General features: G+C 33.8%; 1 protein-coding gene across 2 annotated transcripts; it reads left to right on the forward strand.

Moving 5' to 3' along the window:
• The first annotated feature begins 1,416 nt into the window (after window positions 1-1,416).
• On the forward strand, window positions 1,417-13,578 carry LOC114166027 (uncharacterized). 2 transcript variants are annotated; one of them, XM_085668080.1, is made up of 11 exons: window positions 1,417-4,688; window positions 4,899-5,156; window positions 5,352-6,047; window positions 6,207-7,025; window positions 7,231-7,917; window positions 8,045-8,899; window positions 9,062-9,772; window positions 9,879-10,724; window positions 10,836-11,540; window positions 11,640-12,554; window positions 13,141-13,578. In XM_085668080.1, exons 1-10 carry the CDS (start codon window positions 1,482-1,484, stop codon window positions 12,519-12,521), a joined length of 9,666 nt encoding a protein of 3,221 aa, XP_085524206.1. In that variant the 5' UTR covers window positions 1,417-1,481; the 3' UTR covers window positions 12,522-12,554; window positions 13,141-13,578. The 2 variants fall into 2 exon arrangements, with proteins under 2 accessions (XP_085524206.1, XP_085524207.1); XM_085668081.1 differs by having other exon boundaries at window positions 11,640-12,550.
• The last annotated feature ends 170 nt before the right edge of the window (window positions 13,579-13,748 follow it).

Raw genomic sequence — 13,748 nt, forward strand, 5'->3', positions numbered from 1 at the left:
ATTATTATATGTAATTATAAATTGAATATAAATCTTTGTTAAATAAAATATAATTATTAAAAATATTATTAAAATATAATTATTAAATGTTTTAAAAATATATATTAATATTTGTAAAATTGACATTTAAATATAAAATATTTAATATTTTTATTACATTTTATATATTAAAATCTAAAATGTTTTATATTTAAATGTTAATTTTATAAATATTAGTTCACTTTTTCTAAAAAATCTATAATATTTGAAATATTTTTAAATATCAATTTTAAAAATATCAATATTTTAGAATATAAATATTAGAAAAAATACATTTAATAATTATATTTTAATAATATTTTAAATAATTGTATTCTATTTAACAATTAAATATCAGAATATTATTCAGTTTGTAATTAAATTTAATAATTTATAATTGAATTTAAAAACTAATTAATAAAAATGTCAATTTTTTTAAAGAAATATTAGTATAATTTTTATAAAAGATAGTGAATTTCGTGTCAATTTGAAAATGACAAAATTGACTCATTTTAACTAATATTGGAATAAAAAGGAACAAAAATAATAAATATAAGAACTAAATTGAACAAAAATAATGAATATAGGAACTAAATTGAACAAAAAAAATAACATAACCATAAATTGACACGTGGCATTGACATTGACACATGACAAAATTATGACTTGACATGTGGACAATTTTTTTAAAAACTAAACAAATTAAAAAAAATTTAAAATTTAAAAAAAATTAAAAAAAAGCAAGAGCTGACATGTGATATGTATTTCTAAAAAATGTTAACTATTTAAATAGCATTATTAAAAAGTACCAAATTGACAAAAAAATAATAAAGATGAAGTCCTAATTCAACGCAAAATAAAAATGAGATCAAACTAAACAAATATATCGAAAATAAAAACTAAATATGTATTTTAACCAAAAAAATATTATACTATATCAAAAGCAAAATTTTTTTTCTTCAATAAGGAAAACAGAACAAGTAAGAAATGATAACCAAAATAATAGATTTGTATTTAATTTTTTTTAACAAAAAATAAAGATATGAAAAATAAAAGATGAATAGAAACAATGAGAAACTTTGGAAGTAAGAAGATATATCTCAATCAACTTTTTTATTCTCTATTATCTTTAATTTTATGTTTTATTACTTATTAATATTAAATAATTTTCTTTATAAAACAATTAAAGATCCATCTAATTTAACACTCTTAAATTTTCACTAATGCACATAATTTATTTACTTTTTAGATTATTTTTCTTTTTATTTTAATTTAAAAAAAAAATAGACAGCACAGTCTGTCCTGTTCCATCTCTGTCATGACTTAACCCGTAGACCCAATCCTGATTTGCCTTCAGGATTTAATTTTATCCATTTGTTACTTCCACTATACTCTCTCCTAATTAATATTACTTTGTGATTTACTTGTGTGTTGCAGAAGAAAATATGTAGTTGAGATGTAGCATGGCTGCTCTAATCGCGTGTTGTCAATTCCTAACACTATCACCTCGAGCAAAGGCATGGCTAAAGAAGCAATTGATTCAACTGGACTTGTACGAGACAAGAGTTGGTAAAGTAGAAGATGTTGTGGAGAAGCTCAAGAAGAAGAGAGATTCTATTCAAAATACAGTGGACGAGGAAGAACGTCGACATGGAAGAAAAATTCACGTTGAAGTTAAAGAATGGATGGACAAGGTGGATAAACTCATTCTCGCATATAGGGGTTTCCACAATGACGAAATATGCCATAAATGTGCAATGTTTGAATTTTTCAACAGTGGTTTCCTTCCGAAGCCAGGGATAAGGTATCGTCGAAGTAGAAAAGCAGATGATATCACAAAGCAGGCAAATGGGTTACTACAAAATGCAAAGTTTGACATTTTATCTTATTGGTCTGGCCCACCCTCCATGGCTGCCTTTTTTTCTAACCTTGGTTATGAAAGTTATTCATCAAGAAATGATACTGTGAAAAAGATTACTGATGAATTTCAAAAGCCAGGTGTTAGAATGATTGGTCTTCATGGGTTGAGTGGTGTTGGCAAGACCTCTTTAGTCAAAGAGGTTGTGAAGAAAGCCTTGAAAGACAAGATGTTCGAGGTGGTGACCATGGCAAGTGTGACAAAAAGCCCTGATGTAAGAAAAATCCAAGGACAAATTGCTGATATGTTAGGGGTTGTATTGGAGGAGGAAAGTGACATTGCACGAGCTGCTAGGATACACCAGATATTGAATGATGAGAATAAGAGCACACTCATAATCCTAGATGATCTTTGGGAAGAAGTGGACTTTAACTTGTTGGGGATTCCATGTGAATTAGAGAAAGATGATGGCGTAACCAGTGTCAAAGGAAAATCAGTTGATGTTGATATATTGAAGAATGTCAGTGATGGAAAATCCCCCGTCCTTGATAGTTCGTCAAGTTTTAGAAAAGGAACGTTACGAGGTGTTGATGGTTCTAAGAATGTAAATAAAGCAAAATCCCCTGTTCTTGATGGTTCGATAAGTTTTAGAAAAGGAACGTTATACGGTGTTGACGGTTCTAATAATGTAAATAAAGGAAAATTCTCCGGTGCTGCTAACTCGATGAATGTCAAGAAAGGAGAATTCCTTGGTGGTGGTTTGAAGAATGTCAATGAAGGAAAATCCTCCGTTGATGCTTCTGATACGGTGAAAACAGAAAAAATTGTTCCTCAATACAAAGGGTGCAAGATTTTGATGATTTCTGAAATCAGACAAGTGTTGTTAAGCCAAATGGAAGGGAAAGAAGAGAGTATTTTCCCCGTGGAAGTCTTAAAGGAGAAGGAAGCAGAGATGTTGTTCAAGAAAAAGGCTGGAATAGGTGGCAAGAATTCTGAATATGACAAATTAGCTGCTCAAATTGCCAACAAGTGTAAAGGGTTGCCAATGACAATAATTACCACTGCAAGGGCATTGAAAAATAAGAGCCTTTCTGTATGGGACGAAACTAATCGAAAGCTTGATTCTCAAAACTTAGCTGGAGCACCTGAATTTTCTACCAAGTTGAGTTATGAGCTTTTAGAAGATGAGGAACTCAAGCACACTTTCTTGCTTTGTGCACGCATGGGTCATGATGCATTGGTTATGGACTTGGTGAAATATTGCATTGGTTTTGGTTTTCTTCGAGGAATCAACACAGCAAGGCAAACCAGGGAGAAAGTACATACGTTGGTTTCAAAGCTAAAAGAGTCAGGTTTGTTGTCTGACAGTTATTCAAGTGATTATTTCACCATGCCTGATAGTGTTCGTACTGCAGCTTTGTCAATAGCATATAAAGAAAATCATTTATTTACAATGACAAAGGGAAAACTAGATGAATGGCCTGATAATCTTGAAATGTATGCTGCTATTTCCTTACATCATTGTGACTTCATTGAAGAGTTTCCTGGGAGAATAAACTATCCAAGACTTAGAGTCCTTCAAATTGTCAATAATATTCCACGCCCGAAAATACCTGAAAAATTCTTCGAAACAATGAAAGAACTCAGAGTGTTGATATTGACTGGTATTTATCTCTCCCTCGTTGGTTCTTCACTTTCATCCTTGCATAAACTTAGAATGCTTTGTTTGGAGCAATGTTGCATGCTAGATGATGAATTATACATCATAGGAGAGCTGAAAAGGTTAAGAATTCTAAGTTTTTCAGGATCTGATATTGAAAGTTTGCCAACTAAGTTAAATGAGTTGAAAATGCTACAAATTTTTGACATAAGTAATTGCTCTAAACTTAAAAAAATTCCAAATGGTGTCATACCAAGCTTGGTAAGTCTGGAGGAGTTGTATATGAGAAATACCTTGATTCAATGGGAGGATGAAGAACAAACACGTCAAAGTAAAATAGCTCTTCTTTCCGGTTTGAAACATTTAAATCAATTGACAACTTTAGACATACAAATCCGAAATGTTTCCTATCTGCCAAAGAATTTGTTTTTTGACAAGTTATTTAGTTACAAGATTGTTATTGGAGATTTGAGTTCAGTTTTAGATATTGATTTCAAGATGCCAGAGAAATATGAAGCATTGAAATTTTTGGCAATACGATTGAAAAATGGATCTGACATTCATTCTCTAAAGGGGATCAAAATGTTGTTTGAAGGAGTTGAAAATTTGTTCCTAGAACTTAATACTGTCGATGACAAGCAGAATAGTGAAGCAGATAATATTGTGCACGACCTTTTTTATAGATTGAATTTAAAAGGATTTCCATATCTTAAGCATTTATGGATTGTAAATAATTCTACCATTCAATCTCTTATCTATCCAAAGGACAGGCAGCTCCCTGAGAAAGCTTTTCCAAAATTGGAGTCATTATGTCTCTATAATCTTAAGATAGATAAGATATGCTCCTGTAACCTATCAGAACCCTCTTTTGGTAAACTGAAAGTCATCAAGATCAATCACTGTGGTGAATTGAAGAACGTCTTCTCAATTTCTGTTGTTGGACTCTTAAAAGTTATTGAAACAATTGAAGTTTCTGAATGTAACTCTTTGGAGGAAGTCATTGATGTGGAGCCACAAAACGACCCTGATAAAACTGAGCTTCTTATGCTTCCTGAATTACGCTATTTGAAGCTACAATCTTTGTCTGAGTTTATTGGGTTTGATGCCATTCCTCATAGAGAAGGACAGGAAAGAAAACTCTTCCATGAAAAGGTGCATCTAAAATTGCCATCTAAATTTCTTTATCTTTAACAGCTAAAACTTTTTTCGCATTTTATTCTGTTAAACTAAAAGGAAAGAGTTTGTAAGGACTTCGACATTAAAAAGATAAGACATAATTTATTTATTACAAAAATTAAGTTGAGAAAGTCAAAGTCAATTCCTTAGGTTTTGGAGACACTAATCATGTATGTCTCTTTGCAGGTTGGGGTTTCAAAATTAGAGAGGCTGGAGTTGTCCTCACTCCATATTGACGTAATATGGAGTGTCGACCAATCTTCAAAAAGGCTATATTTTGAAAGTTTGACACATTTGGATGTGAATGGTTGTTGGAAATTAAAATATTTGATGTCATTTACAATGGCCAAAATTTTGGTGAATCTTCAAAGCCTTTATGTAAGTGACTGTGAGAAGATGAGAAGCATCTTCCTCCCTGACCAAGATAAGGAGAAGGATATTATGGTAAGAAGGTGGTCTAATCAGATTCGATGTTACAATTTGTTTGTAGATGTATCAATGTTATACTAGTCCATTTCAACTTTTAGAGTTTCTAATGTTTATTATAGCCAATTACTTTTTGCTTTTTCTGTTTATTGATTGATTTCTCTATTTTAACATATAGTTTAATTAACTTATGGCTACTGTGTACCAAAACAGGCTAGCATCTTTCCAAAATTGAAGAATATGAAACTTCTCAATATGAATAGTCTGAGTAAGATATGGAATCTAAAACTCCCTTTGGACTCTTTTAACAAACTAGACACTCTAATCATTGAGGAGTGTCACAAACTTGGAAATGCAATGGAGGGAACATTTGTGAGTTTATGCAACTTAAGAGTTACAAATTGCAGGTCCATGCAAGCAATATTCAATATACGTGACCAAGTTGGGGATGCAGCTAATAACTTGCAAGATGTTCATTTAGAAACACTCCCAGAATTGAAACTTGTATGGAAAATGAACAATGAAGACCGAATAGGGATTCCTAAGTTTAATAATCTGAAGAAGATATGGGCTCAAGATTGTGACAACTTGGAATATATATTTCCATTTTCTATAGCCAAGAGTCTTGGTAATCTTGAATCTCTTGTGGTTTGTGATTGCTATGGATTGAGTGAAATTGTTGCCCAAGGTGAAGCTACCCACACGGGTAGAGCCAGGTTTAACTTTCCTAAACTAAGCACCGTCAAATTTTCAAAACTGCCAAAACTTACTAGCTTCTATCCAACAGCTTATGATTTATCATGTCCATTGAATGAGCTGTCTATCGAACTTTGTAAAAATCTGGAACCATTCAATAAAGGAACCCAGCATGCACAAAGAAATCCTATACATGTATGCTTTCCTGAAGAGGTACTAGTACTAAGCCCCTCAACTCTTCAACAACACTGTCTAATTCATGCAAAATTAAATAGAAAATGATCAAAATGGAAACATATTCTTCCACTTTTACTTAAATATATATTTATATAAATATATTCATCCTTTTCTTTGCATGTTTGTCAATTATAGGTAATCAATAACTTGAAGTCCATGCAAATTGAGTCTTGGCATGCAAAGTCACCAAGCAGTTATATGGGTAAAAGGAACCATCGAAGGGATAACTTAGAAGAGCTTTCCTTGTCTAGATTAATAGATACTGGGATTTTATATTCTTTCCTTCACAGAAGTCCTAATTTGAAAAGCCTATCATTGAGTAATTGTTACTTTGAAAAGATAGTGCCTCCAAAGGAAGATACTGAAATTGAAAACTTGGGAGTAGTCCCAAATCTGAAAAGCTTAATGTTGATAGACTTGCTGAATCTCAAAGAGATAGGCTTTGAACCAGACATCATTCTTGAAAGGTTAGAGTTCTTGATCTTGAAGAACTGTCCTCGTATGATTACAATGGCACCTTCCTCTGTATCTTTTACTCGATTGACAAATCTTGAAGTGATCAATTGTGATGGATTGAAAAGTCTAATGTCAGCGTCTACTGCACAAAGTTTGGTTCAGCTCAACACCATGAAGGTAGTGAAATGTGAATCACTGGTGGAAATAGTAAGAAAAGATGGAGAAAATTCTGACATGGTTCTTTTTCAACAATTGAAAGCCCTGGAGCTTGTTTCATTGAAGAAACTCAAGAGTTTCTGTGTCTCTGATTGCGCCTTTGAATTCCCATCATTGGAGAAATTGGTAGTGAGTGCATGTTATAATATGGCTAAATTTTCTGAAACAGTCACCAGCTCACCACTTTTACAAAATATACATGTTGTCCACGGAAAAGAGAACAAACGATTCTGCTGGGAAGGAGATATAAATGCTACAATACAAAAAATATTCGAGGAAATGGTATGTAATCATTTATGATTTTCTTGACTAACTTTTTCTTTTCTATTTTCTTATTTTAAACTGTGAGTATCCTTTTAGAGAATAAAAACCGAAAAACGCTACCCAATTATCATCTAACCAAAAAATAGAAGAAAAATTATTAACAAGTGATTGCCTGAGTGGAAAATGTGATTATACAATGAACTTACACAACATATATTCACAGAAATTTTTTGAAGGCATGGAGGAGATGAGCCTCTCCCAACATCAAGAGCTAGAAGAAAGCTGGGAACGTGGAACTATTCTGCAAAAGCAAAATAGCTGGTTTTATAGTTTGAAAATTTTGAAGCTTGAGAACTGTGATATTGAACCATGTGCAATTCCATCAAATATTCTTCCTTACTTGAGGAGCTTAAAAGAACTGCAAGTACGAGGTTGCGACAATGTAGAGGTAATTTTTGAGATGAATGCTAAAGAGGGTACTGGAACAACATTTCAGTTGCAGAAATTGACTTTATCAAAACTGCCAAAACTTGAGGATGTGTGGGAAAGGAACGGTAAAGGAACTGAGAGCTTTCAAAATCTGAAGATGGTCCATGTCAGTGAATGTGAAAACCTTCAAACTGTGTTTCCTTTGACCTTGGCAAAAAATCTTAAGAAGCTTGTCAAACTTGAGATAATTGGGTGTCATGCATTGCGTGAAATTGTCAGAAAGGAAAAGAACGTATCAGCGGTGTTTGTGTACCCTTGCTTAATTACACTGGCTCTTTTTGATTTGCCAGAGCTCATTTACTTTTACCCAGAATCATTTACTTTGGAATGCTCTGCGTTAAATAAATTAATCGTGTGTTATTGCCCAGATTTGGAGCTATTTGGAAGTGCTAACAGACAATCTATTTTCTTTGACCTAAAGGTAATTAAGTAACATGCAATGCGCACTTTCTCTCTCTCTCTCTCTCTCTCTCTCTCTCTCTGTATATATTTTACGTTTCACCTTTTAAAACTCACTCCTTTCTTTTCTATTTATATTCTTTCACTAGGATATTTGCAACCTTGAGGAACTGACAATTGATTGGGAACAAACATTGGTGTTAAGGACAAAGTTGGGAGAACCTACGGACAACCTCAAATATTTAAATCATATTCAGCTTTTCCTTGAGGTTGATGAGAACGAAAGGCCTGATTTGCCCATTCAAATACTCCTGAAGATGCCCAATTTAACAAAAATGAGTATACACTATTCCAATTGCCTCGAGGTATTCCAAACTCAAATCCCAGAAGTTGTTGAAAAAAGGGTGCTTACACACTTGAAAACTTTGAGACTAAATTGTGTGTCGAAACTCCAGTCCATTGGGTCGGAGGACTCACCATGGTTAAATGTGATTTGCGACAGTGAAAACCTCCAAAAATTAGTTGTTCTCAAGTGTCCTGATTTGAAAACATTGGTGCATTCTCCTGCTTCAGTTTCTTTCACTTATGTGAAAGAAGTATACATAGACAGGTGTAAAGAATTAAAGTATTTATTCACATTAGCATCAGTAAACAAGTTAGAGAACCTTGAGCGTATAAAAGTCAATGATTGTGAATCAATGGAAGCAATAGTCTTGAAAGAAGAGGATGACATTTCAGAAGAGATCAAGTTACAACAGCTAAAACACATAGATCTAAATGGTTTATCAAGCTTGGAATGCTTTTATTCAGGCAATGACAGTTTGCAGTTGCCCTCCTTGGTGCAAGTGGACATATGGAAATGCCCCAAGATGGAGTTTTTCTCTAGAGGAGAGATTCACCTAAATTCTTCTTTTAGAGGAATTCAAGCTTCAAACGTCTCAAGCGATGACTTCGTCTTCTACCATGATCTTAACTCTTCGGTAGAAAAGGTGTTCTTGCAACAGGTAACAACTTCTGATTTTGAATCGATTAATTATGACTCTTGTTTAAGTGAATTCAAAGAATATAAAACAAGAATCATTATAGATTTGTAGCGATGTTTTATAGGTAAACAAAGTCGAGCAGGAAATGGATATATCTTATGAAACGTATTGTAATGTTTACAGGAGTTTTTTCAAGCCGTGGACAAAGAGTGCTTTTCTGATAATCTTGACCTACAAGCTGAGCCGCGTGGTAAAATTGGTCTGCAAAACAAATGGTTGGCCAATTTGGAAACATTGAAGTTGCAAAACTGCACGCAATCATATGCAATTCCATCTTTTATTCTTTGTCTTTTAAAGAACTTAAAAGAGTTAGAAGTACGAGATAGCGACCAAGTAAAGGCAATTTTTGATATGAATGATGACACTGAGATTAAGGAAACAGAATCCCAGTTGAAGATATTGACTTTAAATGGGCTATCAGAGCTTACACATGTATGGGAAAAGGACACTCACAGAATTCTAATCTTTCGCAATCTGCAAGAGGTTGTTGTTAGTGATTGTTCAAAGCTGCAAACTTTATTTCCTGCTTCCTTGGCAAAAAGTCTCAAGGATCTTAAAAAGCTTAAAATAGATTCCTGTGAAAATTTGCATGACTTTGTTGAACAGGAAGAAACAACATTTGTAACTAAAAAGTTTGTGTTCCCTTGTCTAGAGGATTTGGAACTTAATGACTTGCCCCTGGTCACTTGTCCTAAAACATTCACTCTGGAATTCCCCTCGGTAAAATTCTTATCTGTGAGGAACTGTGATGAGTTAGGGTTATTTCAAAGTGTATACGATCCCATGGGTGAGGGTACTTCAAGCAGCAGACTTCCTCTTATATCAGATCCAAAGGTAAGTGAAGCATCATAGAATCTGCACTTCCAATTTTTTTCTCTTTTCACCTTTCATCTAATTCACACATCTTTCGATCTGATTCGTTTTTGTCTCTAATTGTTAGGTCATTTCCAACCTGGAGAAACTGACTCTTGATTGTAAACAAATTTTGGCATTAAGCTTATGGTTTAAGTCACAGAAATCTACAGAGGGCCTCACAAATTTTAACACCATTTCCTTGTCGTTCTTTGGCATTGATGGGAACGAAGTGCCTATGTTGCCCATTGAAATACTCAAGGCACCAAGTTTAATAGAACTGGATATGAACAATTGCAATAATATCGAGAATTTCCTTGCTCAAAACCCCAAGATTGGCGAGGAGGAGATGCTGAGACAGTTAACAATATTGAGGCTATGCAATGTATCCACAACACAATTCTTCGAGTTAGAGTATTGCTCAAGCTTAAACATAATCTGTGAGAGGCTCCACAAATTAACTCTTTCCCAATGTCCTCATTTGACAACAATATTAAGAGTACATTCTACGGTGTCTTTCTCTTGCCTGAAAGAACTAAATATTTACAAATGTCCAAACTTGAAGTATTTATTTACAACTTCAGCTGCCAAAAAGTTAATGAACCTTGAGGAGATTAGGGTCACCGAATGTGAAACACTGACAGAAATAGTGTCTAAAGAGGGAGATGCAAGTTCAGAAGGCATTAAATTTGATCGACTCCACACCATTTATCTACAATCTTTAACAAGTTTAGTATGCTTTTATTCTGGAAGTGACAGTATAGAATTATCATCTTTGAAAACTGTGGCAATACGGAGCTGCCCGAACATGGAGATTTTCTCCCATGGAAATGAATCCCTTATGGGAGTTGCGTTATCCACGGACCAGGGAGCGGATGATGTACACCCTCCACAAGATCTTAACACCAGAATAAAAGGGATCATAGAACGAAAGGTAAAAATTTAAAGGATGTGTTTGGAAAGACATTTATAATTTATTTGGCCTTATCATATTGAATGCTTATTTACAAGTAATTTAGAAGATAACCTATTACTATATTTGTAGGAGTTTTTTGAAGCAGTTGACAAGGAGTGTTTTTCTGATAATATTGAGCTACAAGAAGATCCGCACTGTAAGTTTGGCCTGCAAAACCAATGGTTGCGCGATTTGGTTAGTTTGAAGCTTCAGAACTGTACTTTGCTATGTGCAATTCCGTCTTCCATTCTTGCTCTTCTACAGAGCTTAAAAGAGTTGGAAGTACAGGATAGTACAACAATAGAGGTGCTTTTTTATATGAATGACAATGAGATTATGGGAATAGCATCTCAGCTGAGGATTTTGACCTTAAAAGGGCTATCGAAGCTGACACGTGTTTGGGAAAAGAACAAAAATGGAGTTCTTAACTTTTCAAGTCTGGAACAGGTCGTTGTTAGCAATTGTGAAAACCTGCAAACCTTATTTCCTGCTTCCCTGGCAAGAAATCTTAAAAGTCTCAAAGGAATTGACATAGAATCTTGCGTTGAGTTCCAAGAAATTGTAGAAAAAGAAGACGACACAGAAGCAAAATTTGTGCTCCCTTGTTTAGAGGAGTTGAATCTTTCGTTTTTACCACAACTCACATGCTTTTATCCTCAAACATTCACTTTGGAATGCCCAACCTTAAATTTATTATCTGTGTTTGAGTGTGAAAGATTAGAGTTGTTTCAAAGTGAACATTCCATGGGTGAGGGTACTTCAGTTAAGAGACAACCTTTAATTTCAAGTCTAGAGGTAACTGCGCATCAAAAAGTCTATACTCTCAAATTTTCCCTTTATTGGTCTATTACAATCCTTAATTTCTTTTGAATTTGTTTTTGTTGTAATCATTAGGTCATGTCCAACCTGAAAGAATTAGAACTTGATTGGAAACATATTCTGGCATTAAGATCAAGGCTTAGGTCTGAAAAATTTACTGGCATCTTCAAATTTGTGAATAAAATGAATCTGCTCCTAAACGCTGATGTGAGTGAGATGCTTATAGTGGTCAATGAAATAGTCCATACAACACCCAACTTAATAGAAATGATTGTGATGATAGACAATTGCAATAGTATGGAGATTTTCCTTGCTCAAAACCCCAAAATTGGTGAGGATGGGATGCTCTTACAGTTAAGAACATTGAATCTATTCCGTATATCTGATATCCGGTCCAACCAGCCAGAGAACTCGTCATGGTCAGACACATTCTCCGAGAAGATTCACGAATTACATGTATTCGAATGCCCTCATGTTGAAACAATTGGAGTGCATCCTACTTTTTCAGTTTCTTCCTCTTTTCTGAAACAGGTGTTTGTACAAAAATGTCCCCAAATGCAGTATTTGTTTACATTTTCAGTCGCAAAAGAGTTGGTGAACCTTGAAGAGATCACAGTCATAGAATGTGAATCACTAAAGGAAATAGTGGCCAAAGAGGGAGATGAAGATGAACCCAAAGGAGAAGGTGAAGATAAATATGAGAATGAGATGATATTCATGAAGCTAGAGAACTTGATTCTTGCCTCATTAGACAAATTAGAAAGGTTTTACTCGGGGAGTTGCATTTTAAATTTCCCATCCTTGAGAAAAGTGGCGGTCAACGAATGCCTCAACTCCAAAATTTTCCGTCATCGTGATAAAGTGCCTCCAAAATTTACGGTGATAATAGATGAAATCCTAGGTAAAGGTGATAAAAAAGCTCTGGTCACGCAACAGTTTGAGGAGGAGGCATCCTGAGTTAGTTTGGTGGCAAATTCCCTTCACTTGTAAGTGAGTGCACTATTTCATTATCTATTTCTCTTACAAATGGAATTGGCATATGCTGAACAACTTCTACTCACTAATTAGTGTGAAGGCCTTCATCATCTAATAACTTTTCTTTGTTTCTGCATTTACATAAGGAGAAATATGAAACGTTAAATCAAAATATATTTTTCTCCGATCTGAGTTAGTCATCTCTAATCAACTCATCTATTGTGAATAATTTGCTTTAAGAAATTGTGTTAGCTGAAAGAAACTTATTGTCATGGAGTGTTAGTGAGTATATTGTGCTTATATTATAATTTTCAATCTTTATAATACAAGTTTATTCTTAAAGATTGAAAGGAAAGGAAAGTTCAGACAAATAAAAGCACGAACACCAGTCAAAACTAGAATTTTAACACTAGTTCAGACTATCAAAAATTTTGATTATCAGTTTTTCTCAGGCCTTACAAAATCCAGTTTAAAGGTTGTGAATCTCTTACTTCTCAAAGTTGGGATTTCAGTTGTTCACTCATGAATAAATTCTACTTATTTTCCTACGAGTTTTAAACTGTTCCACTCTCTAACCGTAGTTCTTTTAAAACAATTCAAGTTGCACGGAATCAGGGGACTCAAAGAAGGAAATGATAGTGACATGACTACAGCTGTCAACAAATAGAGTGTTTTTTCTTTGTGTTGAAGTGCAGTGTTCATTAATAAAGTTTCCCTATATACCTACAGGAAACTGTGAATGGTTCTCAAGACATATAAGGTTGTATGTGAATAAGTGTGGTTCTTGCACTCATATAGGAGAATATGCGTGTTGATTGTATTATAGAGATTTGAATTGTTTTAAATTTAGTTCTTGAAGGTTTTTCTATGAAGAAATTTGACATGATTGTATTTGTAGAGAAGATGCTCTGTGGATAAGTTGGAAGTTGAACATTGCATCACTAGACATGTTTGTCGTTGGTGTTCCATAAACAATGCTGAAATGTATGTGTGTATGTACTATGGTTCCTATGTTGTAAAATGAGTGTTTCTTTTTTAATAAAGTTGTCCTATTGTACATGAGGGATGTATCATTTTTAGATTATTGAAATTTTCTTCATATATAAAATTTATTATATCTAAAGATGGTCAAGATAAAGATGAAGATAGAGATGAGATTACATAGAATCTAAAAATTAGTGTTTTTATCGCTTGACCTATTTTATGTCT

Source organism: Vigna unguiculata, chromosome 10 (assembly GCF_037176805.1).
Source record: "Vigna unguiculata cultivar grain cowpea cultivar isolate G323 ecotype 2 chromosome 10, ASM3717680v1, whole genome shotgun sequence".
In the NCBI taxonomy this organism is placed as follows: Eukaryota; Viridiplantae; Streptophyta; class Magnoliopsida; order Fabales; family Fabaceae; genus Vigna; species Vigna unguiculata.

What these genes read in the sequence shown, in the direction of transcription:
- LOC114166027 (XM_085668080.1), top strand. Translation starts at nt 1,482, where the DNA reads ATGGCTGCTCTAATCGCGTGTTGTCAATTCCTAACACTATCACCTCGA. An exon ending in AAGGGATCATAGAACGAAAG is followed by an intron (nt 10,725 to 10,835) that starts GTAAAAATTTAA and finishes CTATATTTGTAG; the next exon opens with GAGTTTTTTGAAGCAGTTGA. An exon ending in CTTTAATTTCAAGTCTAGAG is followed by an intron (nt 11,541 to 11,639) that starts GTAACTGCGCAT and finishes TGTAATCATTAG; the next exon opens with GTCATGTCCAACCTGAAAGA.